Source organism: Odontesthes bonariensis, chromosome 12, assembly GCF_027942865.1.
Source record: "Odontesthes bonariensis isolate fOdoBon6 chromosome 12, fOdoBon6.hap1, whole genome shotgun sequence".
Taxonomy (NCBI): Eukaryota; Metazoa; Chordata; class Actinopteri; order Atheriniformes; family Atherinopsidae; genus Odontesthes; species Odontesthes bonariensis.
The window spans coordinates 25,503,278-25,524,454 of record NC_134517.1 but is presented as its reverse complement, the minus strand read 5'-3'; the positions used below and the strand labels follow the sequence as shown (position 1 = coordinate 25,524,454).

At 38.7% G+C, this 21,177-nt stretch overlaps 1 protein-coding gene across 10 annotated transcripts in view; it reads left to right on the top strand.

Moving 5' to 3' along the window:
- map2 (microtubule-associated protein 2) overlaps window positions 1–21,177 on the top strand; it is a 93,491-nt gene that overhangs the window by 45,747 nt on the left and 26,567 nt on the right. For 9 of the 10 annotated variants that reach the window (XM_075479859.1, XM_075479857.1, XM_075479858.1 and 6 more), the window contains exons 3-6: window positions 735–863; window positions 10,430–10,687; window positions 18,554–18,643; window positions 19,592–19,666. In XM_075479859.1, the coding sequence (XP_075335974.1) occupies window positions 10,477–10,687; window positions 18,554–18,643; window positions 19,592–19,666 (376 nt within the window). In that variant the 5' untranslated portion in view covers window positions 735–863; window positions 10,430–10,476. Of the gene's footprint in view, window positions 1–734; window positions 864–10,429; window positions 10,688–16,061; window positions 16,153–18,553; window positions 18,644–19,591; window positions 19,667–21,177 lie in introns of those variants that run through there. The other variant, XM_075479856.1, reaches the window with a different exon arrangement.

Here is a 21,177-nt window from a genome sequence, read left to right as displayed (position 1 = left end):
GTCAATTAATGTTTACTGATGAGCAGGCAACACCATCATCGATTCTTGTTTAGTCTTTTCAACTGCTTGTTTAGGTTTAGGGGAAAAAAAGGTGTTTAACTGAAATGGTAGTTTATGGTGCTACAGTAGCTCGTCTAAATGTATGTAAATACTGTTCCGGTTTTGGTTTTCCATGAAGTTAAGGGATTTGTGCGCATCTGTATGAGGTGTGCAAACCATCAAATGGCACATGAAACTGTGTGAGTTCATATTTAAATGATTGCCACTGTGAATGATCATTTATTACGCTCACCAGTTTTACTTTGTATTTGATTTAATACAACTGGAGCTTATACAACAGCTCTGAAATCATAATCTACCTCATCAAGTTGAGTGTGTTCAGTTTTTATTCAAACTGTTTGAAGAATTTCCTGATGTTTTTTGTTTTGTTGCATTCCTTGCGGGCAGGATATATTTCATGGCTGTTATATTCCACCAATTTTAGCTGCCTACTGCATGTTTAGTGATAAATTATTGTCCCATACATTATTTAATGGTGCCTTAAGCCCAGGAGGTGACGTGTTAACTAATTTCTTACTTTATTCTTTTATTTTTTTTTTGTAACACTGCCAAAGAATTCTAAAGCATTATCTCCTGCTGTTCCCCAGAGAAGCAAATCAGGGCTGTTAGGATAGACAAATACAGGTTATATAACAATTCAGGAAAGTATTGATCCTCTTTTTGTTAATTAACAGGTTCAACTAGGACACTGTCTCCCTTGGCTATTCTACTGAGAGTGTTCTTCTGACATCAACTTTGTGATAATTTGGGACAGATTCTTTGAATCCAGCTTGACTCACCAAAGGCCCAGACAACCTACAGAGGTAAAAAAACAAAACAAAAAAACATTGTATGTGCATATGCATGTGTTGGCAGATCTGTTGACTGCATTCTAGGAATAGAAAACCTGTGTTGCTTCTTCCCATTGATTGCTGTAAATATGATGATGTGAGAGGTATGTTAACTTCTCACCATTTTGAAAAGCAATGTATATATTGTGTTATATGTTAGAGTTGCTCATAGCACCAGCAATGAGGCTATGCAGCAATATTTGAATGAAGCCAAAACCGTATATAGCACAAACATAATCCTGTTCAGACTCACATGTATGTGTCCCAAACCTTTGAGATGTGATGAATATCTGCCAGAGAAAAAAAAAAAAAAAAAAAAAATTTACAGTGAGAGAAAGGAGAGAGACAAAAAGAATGGCTGCTACCTCCACAGATGAAATGACTCTGTGGGTGGATGTACATGTGAGTGCAGGCTGCTAGAAGCTATGAGTGGGAAGTGGGTAGTGAGTGGGAAGAGAAGAGCTGCTTTAGTGAGACAATCAGCACCAAGACCCACTGAAAGGCAGTCACGCTTTCATGGCTGCTGTGTTTTCTGTGCTTGCAGAAAGAGAGTTACAGGTATTGAGGTCAGTTATTGCCGGTAGAGAAAAGGATCTATGTGAGGATCAGTAGATGTTTTTTCTCTTCCCATTCTTCTTTTGCAAAATTATGATGAATCTAGTATATATATGTATATATGTATATATTCATAACAGTCATTACATCTGATATATATTCAAATTTAACTAATGATGAGCCAAGAACAGTTTTTAAAGAAAACTGCTTAGTACCCCTCCCATGTGCTTCTTCTTTTACAGTCTGGCAGAAAACATGGGTGCTTCCAAAATAATGGTCACATGACAAAAAAAGTGCATGGTACAGATAGATAAAGATACAAAGAGTGGGTCAACTTTCCCACTGGCTAATCCTTCCAAACTCATATTTTTCCATTTTTGATAACTTGATAAAGTCTTTCAAGATTTGCTGACATGAAAAAATACAGTCACATTTTGTAAAAAGATATTAATTATGAGCCTAGAAGCTTGTGGATAGTAGACATTTCCTACTCTTTTTAGGTGATCTGAAATATTGAAACGATATTGTCATGGAGAAAAAAAAACAAATGGTATGTATTGTAAATAATTTGGTAATATGGGTCGAGTTTTCTTTGTCCATTCAATGTGAATTTATACAATGAACAGGAAAGTATGGGACAACAGTATCTATGAGAACTTGTGATGACAGTAAATTTAATATGTGAGAGCTGAAGGTATTTAGGTTTGATAAAAGTACAAGATTAGTAAGCAAATTCAATTTGGCTTCTGAACGAACATCATATGGTCACTGGTGACAGTTTGGGTGTGAATGAGAATGGGTTGCTTCGTAAAAACCTTTAGCTTCTCAGAGACAAGCACAAAGTGGGCTTTTGAGTTTAGGCCATTATGCGCTGGAAGCGATAATAGCTGATGTGGGGAGCAAATGTCCCAATGACTCTCAGAAGTAATATGAACGAGCCAATGGGAGATGATAAGGCGATAGGCAGTGAAATTTTAGACCTTTACTTTTCTCAGTGTTTGGTTGGGTTTAGGCAACAGCAACTTTTTCAGTTCGGGAAATAATACTACTCAGTAAGGGTTAGCAAAAAGACATGCTTTTTAAAAACAGAAAGAGCTACAGGGAAGAGTGTGTGAGATGGTGCCTACTCGACCCGTCAAAACCCAAAATGGTGCAATTTTTGAAAGTGTTACAAAAACAAAAAAATGCTTAAAAGTGAAACAACCTATTTGAAACCGTGTAGTTAAATTTGTCCATGCATATTGTCATTCTGGACACTTCTTCTAGTGCTATTCTTTCTGTGTAGTGGTGCCATTTTCTCAGTAGTGACACCTACTGTGCAGGAAGACCGTTATGGGTTTATGTTGAGGTCATAATTCGCTTGTGCAATGACCAATTCGGCAAGCATAGTCACAGCTTTATAGTATCGCCCAAAAGACACAAAACAACTTCTTGTGATGCACTGTATCACCTACTATTGGCTTATCTAGAACTCCTAACAAATCTCAGGATAGAACTGCGCAGTATAAACAAAATATATCATTGACGTAAAGACATTTTGGCTTGCAATAGAACAACCACAGGTGTATTCTTGAAGAAAAGAGATAATTCCGTCTCACAATTCCTTGTGGCCGCAACTGCCATAAAGATTCTGGATTATTCTCAGCTGTACTAACTGTGATTTGTGTGAATAAGTAGAACAGGAGGGCGAGAGTGAACACCCTTTGACAACACTGAATTAAACCTTTAAAAATGTTTTAATTCATTCTTGAATTACGAGCCTTGATAATAAAACAAAATCCTTTATTATCTCTAATATGATATACATTGAATACATTTTGTCTGACAAATGCGCAGTGTGGTCATTTTCTAAGTCCTCAAGATGTTTTCCTACCTAGTTTCCTTAGAATAATGTGGTGTAAAGCCTTATAAGCAGCATTTGCTGTGCACCTGCTAAATTTCTGTTAAAAATAAAATTAGCTGTCCCAACTCTTTTGCAATGTTGAAAATAACAAATAAAAGGCAATAAAAGCTGAAAATGATTCAGACTAAAAATGATTTTGGGCTTTTACCAAAATGTCAGCCTTTTCCTTCAAGCTTGTAGAATACATGTGACCTTGCTTTCGAGCCAGAGTCTAACGTTTGAACATAGTGTATATGAGCACATACAAAATCATACTAGGAGACACAAGAACTTGCATTGCATTCTCTGACTCTCTGGCTCCTGCAGCGATATGGCCCTCAGAGGAGTGCCTTGCAATGCCGCATCTGTGTGACTCTCTCACACACACACAGACAGCAGGGTGGCGGCATGTAAAGTGCTCAGATCGTAGGAGGGAGATGAGGCAATGGAGAGCGCAGTGAGGAGAGGGCTGAAGCCTAATGAAAGGCGGAGGAGTGAGTGGGAGGAAGAACAGTGTCAGTAGGAGGAAAAGGAGGAAAAAAAATAACAGGTGGGAGGAAGATATCGAAAGTGCTATGAAATCAGACAACACAAGAAAGGAAGTAGATAAGAGCCATGGAAATGAAAAATAGACTGCTTAATTAGCCTGGTGGTTGCATTGTCTGGCAAGAATTTTTATGGCTGATGTGCTTATAGAGAGATTATCAGTCTAGTTTCATCTCTTTAAGCTGGACACACATTGTAGAACATTTTTGCACTGAAATACTGGAAAACAGTATGTATAAAAAAATGGCTGAAACTAGAATACCAAAATGTACAGCTTGAAAGAATCTTCAGGAAACTTTGAATAACTGCGTGATGACACTGTTAGATTTTGCTTTACTAATTGCTGTAATTATATTGAGGAGATGCAGGGACAGCCTGTAATTAGCATTGCGCCTACTAATGACTTGTGAAGCAAAAATCATTTATGCTGGTTCATAAAAAGTCCTAAGCAGTACAAAATAGCCTTTTAAAAGGGAACTTACACCGCAATTAGCATATTTTAAAAAGAGTCACATAGGTACAAAGCAATTTTACAACTTTTTACAATGTGTTGTTGACAGATAAAGTTAAGAGGTTGGAAATCAATCAAAACTTAAAAGTAATTTTAATTTTTTCATTTTTTGTAACCAGTAACCAAGGAATAGAACAGATGCTTTCAGCCTTTCACAAACAATTCCACTTTACCAAGCTCATCTTGCTATGTGAGGAATGAAAAGTGCAGACCAAATCAAAATTTAAAACTTCCCAGTCTCTAAATGGACAGCCCACGTTACACATTCAGCATTCCACAGAGGGCCAAGTGATAAAGCAATTGTATATGTGTGTGTGTTTGTTTCACTCAGCTTTTAGTGGTGTGTCTTTGCAGCAGTTCTTCTATTTAAAACAGCTCTGCCATTTTGCATGGATTGGGTTTTAAAGCGAAAATACAGATGGGAAAAGTGCTACTATATTGTTATACTATTTTTATTGAAATTAAGCTTTCAGCTTTTACGACATAAGACACAAGCTCATGAATGCAACAGAATACAACATAAACTTAAATTATTAATACAAATCAGGAACAACATAAAAAAGAGTAATATCATTCATTTTCATGGCCCAATCAACCTTCCCTTATTGAAAAAGCCTATTCACTGAGTAACAGATTTTACTCAGACAGAGTTGGAGGAAATAAAGCTCACTGTGAGGACCCCGATCTCCCCAACACACATTAGCAGCTATAGAAGAGTTTTTTCGTACACAAAAGAGCAGTTATTACAGATTATACTTCTGCTGTACATAGTGCATATATGTGTTGCATAGCAACTGCTCTGATTGATCATAATACACATTTTTGGATCATAAATCTATCATACAAGTAAGACAGCCCCCCCAGTGGTGCTGTTTTGCTACTTTAGGAGAATGTTACCTTGTAGTGAAATACATGCACCCATTATTTTATTATACGACCTATTTTATACCTTTTAGCAGTTCTTAAACAAAGGCAGATGGATGGATGTGGTTGTGAAAAAAGGCATGCCCAAAACATTCTTCTTACACATACAGGCAGGTGACAAAGGAAAAAACATGATCAAATAAAAGTAATTAATAAAACCCTGGGTCTCTGATAAGCATGAGCGAGTATCTGATGAAGTCACACAGGAGACATGAAAGAAGTGCTATTTCAAATGATTTGGGCCACTGAATAGGATAGTACTTATAACCCAAATGAACACCCAGAGGGGCTTTTCATCTGATGTGTTTACTGGATTTCTTCACCATAACACTAAAACATGGTAGTTACCGATGGCTTCGTAGTATTTTTTTCTGCCCATATCTGTCAACCACTAGAAACAAGCAATAAATCTATTCATACTAATTCATCAGATTAATCAGACTAATTAGATATCAAAACATAGCATGTTCTCTCCACAAATTCATCAAAAAAAGTATAACTTTGGAGAAAACAATTAAAAGCACCAAGGGATGGAGCTTCAGCCTGTGTTTTTTTTGTGTGTTTTTGCTGTCCTCATTTAACACAATGCAACATGATGGTTGTCAGTGAGACAACAAAAAGCTCAGAAATGTAGATAATGATATACAATATAACAATACTGTTCAGGCCCCGAAACACAAAGCTGACAACTGGCTGTCTGAAACATTTGGAGCATCTGTGAATGTACAGTATGCCTCTCTTGTGTTACACATTGTCGCAAATCTGCGCTGTCAGGTGCCATCAGTGTTTCTGTTCAGCCGATTCCGCCTGTTCAGACGATATCGGTTCTATCGCTGAGACAGATCATTCTGATTGGATGATTCGCGCAGCTTGAGAATCCATCATTTCACCCACTTGGTTCGCTTTATCCTTAGCTTTCAAATCTAATTCTTCCTATATTTTTCTACAACCAACAGGCTAATTGTTACCAACGCTGCTTCTGGTGCAAAGGTCTCGCAAGCCATATCTTTGTAGAATACACAAACTTCTTAGGTGAGCATTGGAAAATGGTGTGATAGTAAGCAAATGTTGCTCTGTCACTGTTTTTTTTTTCCTACTTGGTCCTTCGGTTTCTCTTTCTGAATACTGTACTGTAAACACAGTTGCGCCCCCCACTGCACTGGTATTTCCTTTTGTGAAGGCATAGATGATAAATCCTCGCTGGCAGTTGGACATAGTCTCTGTGGTGTGTTCGATTAAGTCTTTTTTTCTTTTCTTTTCTTTTTTTCCTAATTTGCTGCCAATGCAAGCGGAACCAGCTTGGGGTACATTTGTGATCACTGGTTCTTAATATCAGTTTGGTGCCTTTGCACATTAAAGAGTTGCAGGTTTCCACTTTATATCAACTCCATTCTCCCCTGCCACATAGAGCATGCCAATCAGCATCAACCAACACCCCCACATGGCAGCGTACCAAGATTTTTGCCAGCTACACAGACCTTCTATCTAATGAGTCACCCAGAATCTAAATAATATTTCCATCTCACATATTGTTATTATTTGGTGTCTTGTCCTTTGAAGTAGTTTGTTGCATTACAGCCATTGCTTTAGCTGTTTTGTGTCAGGTTTTAACCCAGAAAATGGAGCGGGTGCATTTATACAACAGTGAACCCATAAATATACAGCAGCCCGTACTAATCATGTTATGCACTGCTCAACTGGCCACCGCTTACACCCTGAGCCTGGCCACCAGTCACAGGGATGTTACGGGGTCTGGAAATCAGCCACAGAGCTCAAAGTGACCTTCATCACCAGACAGACAGCACGTAGACACAGCATCAGGACAGCAGCCTTACTTTTATATTTTATGATCTTTCTAATACTGGGAGTGCTCTTCCAAGGAGGCTTGAATTGGGACACTGACCATGACAATGAATGGGCAGTCTAAAATATGTCCTCTCAGGCAGAAACGGAGGGCATTTTTGTATAGCTGTAACTGAGGTGCAGTGTTGTGCGAGTCTCTGAAGATTTCATGCACTGTTCTGAATATAGCACCGTTGCCTCACAACAAGATTGATCCCAGTTCGAATCTCAGGTGTGACCTTTAGGTGTAGAGTTTGTATGTTCTCCCCATGCTTTCGTGGATTTCCCTCTGGGTACTCCAGCTTCCTCGCAACATTCAAAAACATACATGTTACATTAGTTGGTGATTCTGAAGTGACCATAAGAGTGAGTTTCAGTGTGAATGGTTGTTTGTCTCTGTGTCTCCAGCCCCACCCGGCTGCAACCCTGAACTGGATAAAGCAGGTGTGGAAAATGGATGGATGGATGTCCAGACTTGAGACATGCAAAGCTCCTTTGATTTCTGACTTTAAACCCTTTTTTTTTCTGCCCAACCCTAATACATTAGTTCAAATACCCAGTAAACAATACTTCAATGTTAGATATACGGACCTGACTATTATTAACATAAAACAGCAAAGTGTGGCTTCTGGTAGCAGCTTTCGCATTAATGACTAAATAAATAAATCTGCCAGATTTTGGCACTGGATTGTGTCACAGGTCCCATGGTTACAATGTCATGTTACATCACCAGAAGATTTGAATTTATTCTAAGCCTGTGGAACTCTTACATAGAGTAATCAGAGTCTAAAATTTTTTTGAACACATTTATGACGAGGAAGTTTGTGCTGGGTTAAAGGTTTAGCTCAGCCAAAATACTGATGCTCAAGATGAAGAGAAACTGTGACTTCCTAGATAGACAAAATGAGAGACTGGTGGGATTAGGGAGACCAGGAGCAAAGAAGCACCAGAAGCCTCAGACACAACCTTCAATATCTCTTATGTAGCAACAACAACACAAAGTGCCAGCCTGGAGATGGTAAGGAGGATAAAGTCAGTCTTAGAGACTCCAGGAAGAATGCATATGCATATGACAACAGAGAGTTTATGTAGAAGTAAATAAAAGTAAAGTAAATGTAGAACTTACAACACTAAACATACTGCAAAAGTTTTCCTATAGACATTTGTGGTTCCGAGAGGATAAAACCTACTAATTTTGATGATCATTTAGCATCACCTGCAGTGAAATATTTCAACATCTAATAAAGTTTTAATTGGCATCCGTGAATGTAACTCCATACTGTTGTTTCCCACAGTAATCACAGTAATTCCCCATGTGTTTGATGAATGTCTTCACAGAGCGCTTTCTGAACGGATCGGAGAGCGCAGGTGTTCAGCTTAGGCTTGCACACTTGCCCTTTGTGCACTGAAATTTCTCCAAATTGTTTCAATTAAAATGAAATGATATGCGCTCTAGAGGGAGAAATACGCACATCCGTTCCAAACGTTCTTTGAGGAACAGAGTTTTTAAACAGCTCAATGATTTTCTCACACATTTGTCGACAAACTGGAGATCCTCTCCCCATCCTTAATCCTCAAAGTCTAAGCCTTTCATGGATACTGCTTTTTAACATATACATTTTAGCTTGCACTGGATATCCCCAGTGCCAACTATTTTAAGAAGGTTTTACAGGTCTGAAATGCTAAATTGTATGAATATTAATAAATGAACTTAGGACGAAAATAAAAAAATATGAACCTGACTTCAAACTGTCACTGTCTTGTTTTTTTTGTTGTTTGTTTTTGTGGCATTTTTCCAAATTGGGATTTTAGTGTTTATTTTTTACAAAAACAATTCATAAAAAAAATGGCTGCTTATTGTTAATTGCATATTTGTAATCCTACTTGCATATATATTACCGTACTCATTAACACAAAAGACAGTATATTGAAATATTTCCTTTCATTCTTTCTACCTATGAGATCTTAGTATTCCCTTGATTGTTATTGGTATTCCTCTGTTTTCTCTGAATTCTGTATCAGTAGAATTGGATGTTCTGTGGGTGCAGTGTGTAGTGCTCAGTTTAGTAGTGCCTTAGACTGCAGTAATTGGCTCTTGTTTTCTCCATTGGACTTCCCCAGTCGCAGGATCTCTGTGGACTGCAGAGCCAAATGACAAATTGCTCCTTCACACACCCTTATGCACAACACGGCTTGCTGCTTCCATCTACCACCTCTAAATACCACCACTGAGACCTTTTGTGTACCTCAGACTCTATCTTTTTGCAGTTAGACTGAAGGAAATTTGAGTGTGTTTTTACTGTCAATGTGAGACTGAAAATATCTCAAATAATCCTTAAGATAGTAGAACAACATACAGGAACTAAATTATGATGATAGAATAGTCAAATTCATTATCTGACTACCTCAGTTATCTTCGCCAGAGCACCAGAGTATAAGTAACTCACATTCACTACTTAATTAATTTGTCATAATTTGTTATGTCACCTGCTCAATATTGTACACAAGCCCACTGAATCTTCCTGCCTATCCTTGCCACAGGTGATTGTATGGGCTTATCGGTTTTTCCACCTTCTGCTTTAGCTCTTCTCTGACTTAATAGTCTGCATTCAGCATGGGATTTCACAGAAATGCAAGCCCCTGAGTTTATGTACATTGCACTGAAAATATGTTTTGTACAGACCACATTATCCTTCTAGTATATGCAACATATCTATCTGGGATATTTGCCATTGGATTTTCAGATAATAGTGCCACAGCGGTTACCTTATTCAATTTTTCGAAGGCTGGTTTGGATCTTAGGTGATTGATCAGAGTCTTCCTTTAATACCCTCAACCCTGAGTGAGTCACAAAAACCCAAGGACTGCTCTATTAATTTTCAACCAGTTGTGATTTCCACCTGTCCAACTGGCTCTATGAGGGATTACACAGGCACACACACAAATCAATTGGGTTTTATACAGTGGTTGTCATCTGCCGGCCAACATCCAAGAGTAGTGATTCACCACCTACACGCAAACTCACGGTAGCACAGGTGTACTTGGAGAATTGTTGACAGCGAAGCTCAGTGAAGCTGCAGCGGGGGATTAGGACTAACAAAAAGAGATTTGTGAATGTGACTGATGCAGCGTCTCTTAGAGCCTCCTCTGGTCTGTGCACTGTTCATTTCCCTTTATGTAACATTGCGAACATTGCAGTTTATAACACAGACTTGCTGAGTTTTGATCATGACTCGCCTTCTCACCTCCATCCCCCATTTCCTCCTGTCTCTCTCCCAGAAGTCGAAACCCCATCCCAACCTCCCCAATTGTTTGCTAGCATCAGCATGGCAGACGGTCGACAGCCAGAAGACGGTACCCCCCAGTGGGACCCATCAGGAGGACAGGAGCCTGGTGGCACCCATGGAGCCAATGGCTACTCTGCTTCAGCCTTCAGAACCTGCCAGCCTGGTGGAGCCCACATGGCAACAGCCCCTTACACTGCTAGGGAGAACGGCTTTAACGGGGAGCTAACTGGAGCTCATGCTATAACTGCAGGTAATATGGCCTTCATTGTTCCCCTTTTACCTGTCATCAGATGAATTTATTTCTACTTACAGATTAAAATGGAACCATGAGAAACCTTTGTGATCACTGAAGAAAAGGTGCAACTTGAACAGTTTTTGTAAGTGAAGGCTGTGTTGGGTGAAATTAATTCATTATACAGTAAATCATCCTGAATTATAGAGAGATGCCAAAGGTTTTACTTTTTATGTCATTTTGATTGAAAGTATTTTTGACAGACATCTTGCGATTTTGGCTTTCAAAGTTTTCAAAGCGAAAGAAAGAGAAAATGTACCAAGGACGTCTTTTGGAAAGATTAAACAAAATCAGAAATTTGACTTTAAACTGTAGTTAATAATTTTTCAGTTATACTATTTTTAACCTGTCATTTTCTCCCTCTATAAATATGGTTGTAAAGGTGAATAATTCCACTCTTATGTTTGCCTTCAAATACTGCTTTATGAAAGAAATGATAATTTTTGCTGTCATGTACAGTGTATTAATCTGGGTCATAATGTCCAAGACCAAAACGCCATGATGCTTATTTCTTGGGGTGTGCAAAGTTTTATGTGCTTTAAATACATCGGCAAAAACAACAGATGTATTGTGTCTCCATCACACTAATGGCAAGTGTACCCATCTCGACAACACAGTATCAGGAAAGAGGTAAACATTAATTTTCAAACAACAGCTTGCACCCAGTGAACAGTCTGAATCGTGGCAATTTGAAAATATCAATGACGTTTCTGTTATTTTTATTGAAAAAGAGACATATAAAGTGGAAAGGAGGACTGTGACAAAGTTTCCCACTCAGACATGCACTCCTTTCTCTAAATGTCTGCAAGCCTTAAGTCTGAATGATCACCCTTTGTTAAAAACTCCTAAAAACCAAACCTAACCCTAGTTGCATCTCTTGTTGTGGCAGATTTGAAATGACCAGACTTAACAACAATGACATTTCTTGAAGAAACACATCTGCATTGCTTGACTTTTTTTTTTTTTTTATTAATCTCAAGCCTCATTCCTTAAACATGGCTTTCTGTACTTTTCAAGCAAACAAATGCAAATACGGCATAGTGCATTGACTCTCTGTCAGGTGCATTATTTAAAAAAAAAAGGCTTATGTTTAAATGGTGGATAATAGTAATTTCAATGGACTGATGAAACCAGCAATGTTTCCTATCCCTTCTGAAGATTCTCAGATGGGCTCATCTCATCTGAGAATGGCTCAAATGTCTAGATAGGAGGAATCACAATGGAAGCACTGTTAAGATGCATGTGCCTATGGCCCGTTTTTGCTGATCAAGTGTCAGGTATGAGCAGGAACAACAGTCCAGTAAGTTAGATTCCTTTGGTCTCTGAATTCCTGTTTATTAATTGTCTTGTCCAGTGACCTTGACAGATGCACCATGCACATGATAAATTGTATGGTAGTTTAATTTGGATGTGTATGCACGTAGCATTTTGTGACCTATAATATGTATGTGTTTGGATACGTGAGCTTATGTGTGCACATATGTATGCTTGTGTTTTACTATGTGATGTGGTTTTAAAAGTGTTGTTAAATTTGTATACAGTATAGTGCATGGATGGTCTCATTGAGTGTGGGTTTACCACCAGAATCACATACTATTATTAAAAAAGCTATAATTAAAACATAAAATGTCCCTCATGCACACTCTGAAGACCAAAGCAGCAACCAATGGTGTTACTATGGCTACGGCTCCCCTACAATTTACTCTGCCTGGGCTTTTATTCTTTTTGGCTGTAGTTTGCCACAGACAAGGCCACTGATAAGAGCCCAATTAACCTGCCATCTCCATGTTATCAGGACTTCACAGATACTAGTTTTAAAAGCAAATAACAGAATTTCTGAGTTTCGCTCCTGTTTCCATTTGCATACCCTTGATGTGCATTTTCAGTGATATTGGATTGCTCAATCCTTTTGATAAATAGATCTATCGTGTGCAGTTGCCTGTCTCTCTGTGGCCATGTGATGGCCTTGTTTTCCTATTTCCGGCCTCTTCCCCAACAGCAGCTTGGAAAGAATAGAAAATTAGCAAACATCCAACAACAGTTTGGGAATTGGACTTGATACTCGGCCCATACAGTAATAGTTCAGACGAAAAGTTTATTCTTACAAGCTTTAGCTTTTTTTTCTCTCACAGTTCAGCCTGGAGCAAACTGTTCCGGCACTGTATCCCTGTCATCAGACACATTTACTTTTGGTTGAGTTGAATCTAATAGATATAGTGGTTTGTTTCAAAGCAGACAGCAGATTGATCCAATGAATTTTCCTACATATCAAGATCATTTTGATATTCAATGCAAATGTAAAAGATTTTGATAAGTGGTAAACTTGTCATGTTAAATGAATTACAGCTACATTTTTTTCATTCCTTCATGGAATGCACATTTCTCATCTGCTATGTTTAGCTAATAATATTTTAACCTTTGCAATTTTACTTATAATTCTGAAGCACAAGAACGACATATTACCTACACATACGTATGTAGAGATGACACGCATAATTTCTTTTTTTTGTCCTTTTTCCAAATTGTTCCTAAAAAAAATAATCTGACAATGCAGATCATGCTTTTTATACATATGGCCATGCTGGGCTGCACAGTGGTGTGGTGGTTTGCATCGTTGTCTCACTGCAAGGGGGTTCCTGGTTTTGGTTTGATGGACTAGTGACCTGTCCAGGGTACCCTGCCTCTTCCCAAATTGCAGCTGGGATAGGATTGGATTAAGCAGGTATAGAAGATTGATGGATATTGCCATGCTCCTTGTCATGTATTCTTTTTTAATAGAAATCAAGCCAGTGATGTCATTTTCATCTCCATTTATTCACCATGAAATGGAACTGACTTATTTCTGTAATGACGTTATTTTTAATGCAGAAATAAGGATCTGAACGAAACTGCCAACTTGTATGAAATTACAGAACCACCAGGGAGCAGATGTTAAGATGTCAAGATGTCTCAAAAATTAAGTAACCAAAAGAAAGCTTTTTTTCCCCAGTTCAAGCTAACATCATTCTAAAATAGTAATCAGGATCAAAGTTGATCATATTTCAAAATTGACTAAATGAATTTCTAGAAAATGAAAATTTCCTCACATTCAGTATCAACATTCTTCCAGTTTTAATCAACAAATTATCTTTACAAATGATATTAATATTCATCCATTCATAAAGCATCCATTCATGATAATCACATGTTTATCAATAAATTAATACATATTCAATCATCTGCATGAACTGTTGTTGTCTCAGCAGCTGTGTAAAGCTGTTGGTCTGCCGTATATCTTGCCAGCTTGCATTGTTGCTCCAGAGCAGGGCGGCGTATGGGATAAGTGGGGCCGAATGGGTGTCAGAAGAACTGATGCTGGCTCTTGGTGAGCCCTCTCTCCCTGTGAAAAGCTCTCCAGACAGTACAAGAACTACTGAAGCACAAAACTGCCCTCTTGACTTTCCTTTGAAAGAAAGTTGACAGTTCGTCATCCATGTTAGAAGTGGTCAAGAGAAAGTGACAGAGAGAGGGATGAAGCAACAGAGTTGGTTAATGGAAACAGAACGAGAGCAAAAAGGTTGTTGGGGATTTGCCAGGGTGTGGTTAGCTCACATGAATAGTGCAGAGAGTGGGTTTTCTCAAATGAAGCTCTACAAAACATGCCAATATGACTTTTGCTCATGCAGTCAGATATGGCCAAAAATTACATTCAAAGAATATGCAACCTGTAATGCTCATGAGATGAACTGCATATGAAGGTTAAAAATCCATCCATGATAGTATCGTCACATTGTCAAGGAAAAATATTTTAGCCTTAACCATGAATGTTTTCAAGCCTCAACAAGGTGATGTTGAGCCCAATCAGGAGGTGACAAAAGGTCCACGGTTAAAAGGACAGCACTTAACTGCTCCTCCCACCCCCACTTCCATCCTCTTTATGAGGAGTTTGTGGCCTCTTCAATGAAAGATTTAAGAATGATGTCTGCTCTGATATGGAACCACTCAGAAATGGAGTGGTACTTTAAAGGACGCTGTTACGTGATGTGGCTTTAATGTATGACAAAAAAAAACAAAAAAAGCAACCTGACCAAAGTATGGTCAATAAATGTAGCTTTTGGCAAAACCTTTTGTACAGAACACAAATATGAGTTTATTTATTTTGACAATAAATGTAATATTTTTACTTGAATTGCTAATTTTAAGAAACATTAGACAGTAAAATACAAGTTATGGAAAAATCTTTTAGAGTGCTGCACTGACGTGTATTGCAAGCTTCCCTCTTCTATGCAAATACCTGGCGACTACAATCCCCACAGCATGACTCATCCACAGACAGTTAAAATGAAGGTTCAGTGGTTGTGTAGTCTTGAGTTAGTACTCTGAGACAGACAAAAAGGACTGAGTTACAGACATCTGGTGGACTTATTTCAAATGTGTATTTGGTCTTTGAGCCATTTGCAGTTGATTGTCTTTCTGAGTCTTTGTTCGCAGTATGAAACATTCTTAAAAATCCATATTGAACTTTGGCGGACCCTTTTAATACTTTCTATCTCTGGTACTTTACTATGTTATAACACCGCTCTGATTGGAACAGGGTGTTGTTTGCGAGAGCGTGTCATTTTTTTCTCAACTTCATTAGGTGTCAGCTCGCTCAGGATTTCTGTCTGGCAGTGGTGACAGAGACGTTTCTGACAGAGAAGGGTTTCTCACCCACTTTTAATAATAAATCAAGAAATTACTGTTTGTTCTTCACCTGTCTCAACTTACTATGTGGATGAGTGTGCGCTGGCAACACAGTAGGACTTCATGATTAAGAGTGGTCTAATTCTGGAGGTCTTCTTTTGTTCTGTACATTAGGGCAGAAATGAAGTCACCATTGTTGTTTAAAAGCTCGCTGAGGTTACATATAATGTGAGGTGGCTTCACAGATGCCATGCCTGTGACAGTAGACACATGCATTAAAGATAAAGTAAAATTAACCTGTTCCAAATATGTGGCTTCTTGTGTGGCTTGTGTGCAATAGCCTTGGGGAGCTATATATATATATATGTATATTTAAAAATTGTGTTCTTTTTTAAATGTTTTCAGACTTGATTCAAACATCTAAAACATGTCAGACGTCATCAGCTATTAGTGGTGGCTGTAGACGGACAGGCTGAAACAGCATTCGACAAGTGTCTCGCTGCTGAAATACATAGTGTCCCAAGTTGGTGGTCCCTCAGTCTGTTGCTATGGCAACCACTTGCTTTACACATTTCGGTAGCCTGCTGGTGTCATACCAAACATCACTCCTGCTCTCTCTGTGCCCTTGCAGTCCCGGTGTGTGTGTGCCTGTGTGTGTGTGAGCGTGCTCGTTTGTGTGGCTGTGTGGATGTGCTCTCTGTTGACTCAAAGCTTCCAGTCGGGGTTTCTCTGCTCAGAGAGGGAGTGCTCTCATCTTAAAGGTAATACACATTTTATTGAAAGAGGATGTCTGTTTGTTTGTATGCTCTCGGTTTTGATGATTGATATAGAGGAAGAGATCCAGTGCAAATGTTCCGTAAATCGAAGCAACTGTTTGAGCGAGTGATTTATTCTGGTGTCTCAGCCAACGACAGGCAAGCTGCTGTGTCATTTGACATCACAGATAGAAGTGCTGAAACAGCCAAACGAGGCTTGCTTTCATCACTGTCTGATGGCTTTAGGGATGCAGCGAGGTTGAATTTTTACCTGCCACTGCTTTGTGATTGTTAATGTTTGTTTATCAGGTTTAGGTTCAGTTTACTTTATTTGCTTTAAGTCAACCGCCAAACTAAAATTGAACAATGAAGCACATTTGTGCCATCATCACATATTTTAATCTGAGTGATACTTGTTGAGCTATATTTTAAGACTTCACATCTAAAAAAAAAAAGGGTCCAAGTTGTCACTTAAAATAGAGCTTTCAAACATATTTTTTTAAGTGAAAGTGCCTGCACTGTTGTGTTTTTAGAGATAACTTCTTATTTAATTCTCCAAAAAATTACAAATTTTGGGATTTTCCTCGAATCCTAACTGGATTCAAAAAAGGAAGACAAAAATGTTCCTTTAAAATCGTTATGATCAAGGGTCAGCTCTAAACCAGCTAACTGTTTTTAGGCAGGATTATAGCCACACAGAAGGGTGGAGTGCAATGCCTACGGGGGGGCACACATGGTGTCATAAAACTATAACAACTGAAACGTTTTGAAAGTCACACCAGGAAGACTTTGATGAGGAGTGAAAAAAATATTTGAGTACCACATCAAGTAGGGAGGAAGAAAGATGGGTACAGTTCTTAGCAAGCTAATCCAGTGAAAGTTTAAGGAGAGGGATGTGCCAACCAATCAACCTTCCATTCATCCGCTGTATCTATCTTTTTGGTTCTGTGAAAGAACGTGATGGGCTTTTTGATGGTAAAACTAATTTCAACAGTTAACCTCACTGAGACAAAGAGTTTGTGAGCACATAGCTCAGTCTCCCTTTCTATCCTCATTCATGCTCATTCATCAACATCTCATCTTACACTGGTTAGTTGTGTCACTGAGTGACTGATCCAGCTGCATAACTCCACTGTTATGTGTTAGTAAAAGAGTAGCGTCTGTAATCTTCTTCTAACTATAAGCTGACACGAGGTTGCAAATGCAGCCTCCTTTCCTTTTACCTTCAGAATACAGGATATTTTTCCCCAGAAACTCCGAATAGCTGATACACATTGCTTTTTATGCTATTGCAAATGGGAAATGGCTGCTTTGAGTTGGTGAGTGGGCAGTGTTAAGTGTTCCCAGAAGAAGTGTGTATACGTGTGGGGCGGTGTGTTTGTGTGCATGTGTATGCCTGCCAGACTGTTTGAGTTGATGTGTGGGTGATGTTGGATTGAACAATCTCCTGAAACAGCAGCATGTAAATAATATACAATCCTACATACAAGCCACACAATCCTGTAACCACTGATCCAGAACAAATCAGTGCTTTGATTAGGACCTGTTACATGACAATGTATGATTAATCATTCAGATGGGCAGATACTGTATAAATATGCAGATTGTAATACAACTTTGACAGATTAAATGTTTTATTTTCCCTATACAGTGCTTGTTCCCTCAGGTACAATCAGGATACAGCTGCAATTAAAAAGCATATGTACCTTTTCCGACCATTCCTGCTCCTTGATTTTGTAGTGTGTAATATTTTGTGGTGTGGTGGTATGAAAAGAACCTATAGTAGTTCACGCCGCAGGTTTGATTGTGTAATCATGTGTGAAATGCTGTTGCACTATTTCCATTAGTTTGAGTTTTCTGAATCTGGCGTTTTAGAAAGATTAAATTATGTGTGTCATTGCAGATACAATGACTCAGATCCTAAAGTTAGATAAAAATGGAGTAAAACAGAATAGATTTTTGGAAATTATACATCTCATCTCCAGCCTGCACTTTGTATAATGATGTCAGGTTTCCATAGTAACACCTTCACAAGCCACACAAGTATTCGAGCAGTTGGTTGGTTTTCTGGTTTTCATCCAGTGTTTTTAGTGACATGATTTTTAAAAAAAAAGCAATGTGTGAAAAGATTGGCAAATTAGATTGCTTTATATATACTTTATATAGTAAATTCTAACATCAATATATAGTTTGGAAGTTCAAGTTCTTATATTGTTCCAGTACAACTGCAGTGGTTCGATTATATTTAACAGGGGCAACTGGACTTTTTTTTTTTTCTCCCTTACAGTTTTGGATATTTATTGAATTGAATTTGTTAGATTTGACCTATTTAAGCCTCTCCCTTTATATTCTACTTAGATGAACAGTTTTATTCACCTTGTGTATTTGTGTGACTGTCTATTCTCAGAGCAAGTGTCTGCACGGATTGTGCAAGAGGTGACGGCAGAGGCAGTGGCAGTACTGAAGGGAGAACAGGAGACTCAACGACTGCCGTCAGGTGAGTCAGCATCACAACAAGCGTTGCCGGGTAGTAACCATAGAAAAAAATCTTCTGTCCAATTGGCACATGGGGCCGGAGCCTGTCTGACCCAGCTGGCACTGGATGAGGGTCATGGCACAACCCTGTCAGGTCTACAGGGTTCCAAAGGCAAGTTAAAAGTCAGCAACTCACACCCAGCACCCATTCATTCTGCTATCCAAGTTGTGCACATCTGATGTTCAGAAGTCAGTCACAACACGTGGCCTCGTGGAGTCGCACACATCATGAAAAGACAGCATATTTACAGAGTAAAGAGTCATCCGTGGTAAGCATACGCTGAACCCAGTATGGCAGACACTAAGTCTTCCTTAAAGAAAAACAAACATCATAATAATAGTACAGCTGGACGGTCTGGTGGGCAGCAACATGACAGAGCATTGCTAACCTTGAATACCGTTTGATCAAAGAGTTTATTAAAATCATGCTGCTGTAAGTTGAGTATGTTATGGAGGCTGAGCTGTCTACATTCATCCTCAGCTACATGTTAACAACAGGTTGTCCAGTTGAAAGAAAAGCAAGGCCTGTAAGGTGCCGGCCCTTCAAGTGGAAGGAGGAAAATATGATTCATATGAGCTATTTATCATTCATGTATCTTTAATTTACCTTGTAGCAGATGTAATTCTCAAGTGTTTCTTATGAGGCAGTAGGGGTGGTTCGATGGTGCAGCTACATGACTGTAATTCGACCGTCACCTTCATGGTCTTACGACTTCTCTCACAACTGCTGGAGTTCACATATTCTTTGAATTGAATTTGAAACTCTTTTGTCAGTGTTGGTGTCACTTTGCTCTACTCGTGTACCTCCTAGTTTCATACAAACGAATGGCAGAATATCCATTAAGTTTTTACTTTTTTTGATTTCTATGACTATATTCATGCCTCCTCTTCCCTCTTTGCCCCTTTACAGTTGAAGATACCACCAATTTGCCTCCTTCCCCTCCCCCTTCACCTGCAGCTGAGCACTTTGGTCCTCCGGAACAAGGTAGGCCAAGAATAAAAAGACCACATCTGATAAAAAAAAAAAAAAAGAGTATGGTTTCCTTCTTTTCCTTCACTTTAGCCTCAGGAGTTTTGTGATCGCCAACACATTGGTGTGTTGTGGTGCTGGCGAGAAACGACACATTGACACCCATTCAAGAAACCAAATCAGAGCTGCTAAAAGCAGGGACATGTTCTCCCTTCTCCTGTCATCCATTTCCTCGGAGATTCAGCTTCATCCTTTTCATCATACTCCTGGAACCGATGCACTTAGTATCTTCATTGTCGTCACAATTTCTCTGGAATGAAGACACACTCACATGCATGACCACTGTGTCATACCAAGCGCACTCTTTTTTATCATCCTCTTCATCCACTCCTCTAACCTCCACACCTCACTGTCTCCACACACACTAATATGAAAATTTAGGTAATCCTGCAACTTCTTGTCGTTTGTCTGTTTTGTTCTTCTAAGTTTTGCATGTCTGTTGTCATGGTGTTGCGTTTTCTGGTCATTGTCTGTTGTCTGTTTTTTATTTTTTATATTTTTAAATTTTTTGGGGTATGTGGTTAAGGGCTAAAGGTCAGAGGTTCATCTCTAAAGCTAAATCTATAGACTGAAACTGTGAAATGGACGTGAGATGGAAAGAGGAAAAAGCAAATAGCAAAAAGAGGATAAGAAGAAATGCAACCTATGAGCATAGTTTGCCCTCTGACATAAATGATTCTTTGCCCTCCAGTTTACCAGTTAGACCGATGATGCAGTTAGGTTGTTTTTCGTTGACTCTTACATTTGGTTTTCAGCAATTGTTGAACAGTGCAACTTGGAGCTCTACACTCGACGATAAAAGTGTAGGTTTAAGTCTTTGCATACCCAGGTGACAAGTTTTCTGTTTCACCCTGAGTGTTAAAAAAGGCTTAGTTGGTGGGTTGGTGTTGTATTTTTGAGTCTTTACATAGCTTTGAGCAGATCCAGGGAATTGCAAAAAAAGAGCTTTGTTTGTGTCGTAGCTGGCAAAACACACCTTTTCAGTCTTTCTTTCTTTTATCCAACCTTCTGCTGTGCTACCGTGGTTGTAACTGTTTCCTTTTAATGTTGTGTTTTTGTTTAGGTTTAGTCATTGTGGAACAAAGACGATTTTTTTCCTTAAATGATGCATTATGCTCATTTTGTTGGTCTCGGATAAAGGCTGGCCCCCAAAGCTTTGCTATCTTTCAGTTGCTTGTCACTGTCTACTTGTTGTAGTCCTGTGTGTGATGTCTCTCTTGTTCTCAAGTCTTCTTCATACGTGTCTCAGTCTGTCTACACGTTTCTCTTTTTGTTGCCTATTCTAATGGTTTAATTTTTTTTAATCTTCTCAAGCCTTATGTACCCTTTCTTTGCAAAAAAAATGGCCATCTTTAAAAGTCATCTGGGGAACTTTAAGATCCACTGTTGGCCCCATTTAAAGTTAGACCATTGATTGTAGGGTTAGCGTGGAACAACGAAGAGGACAAAAGATGACTTATGGAATT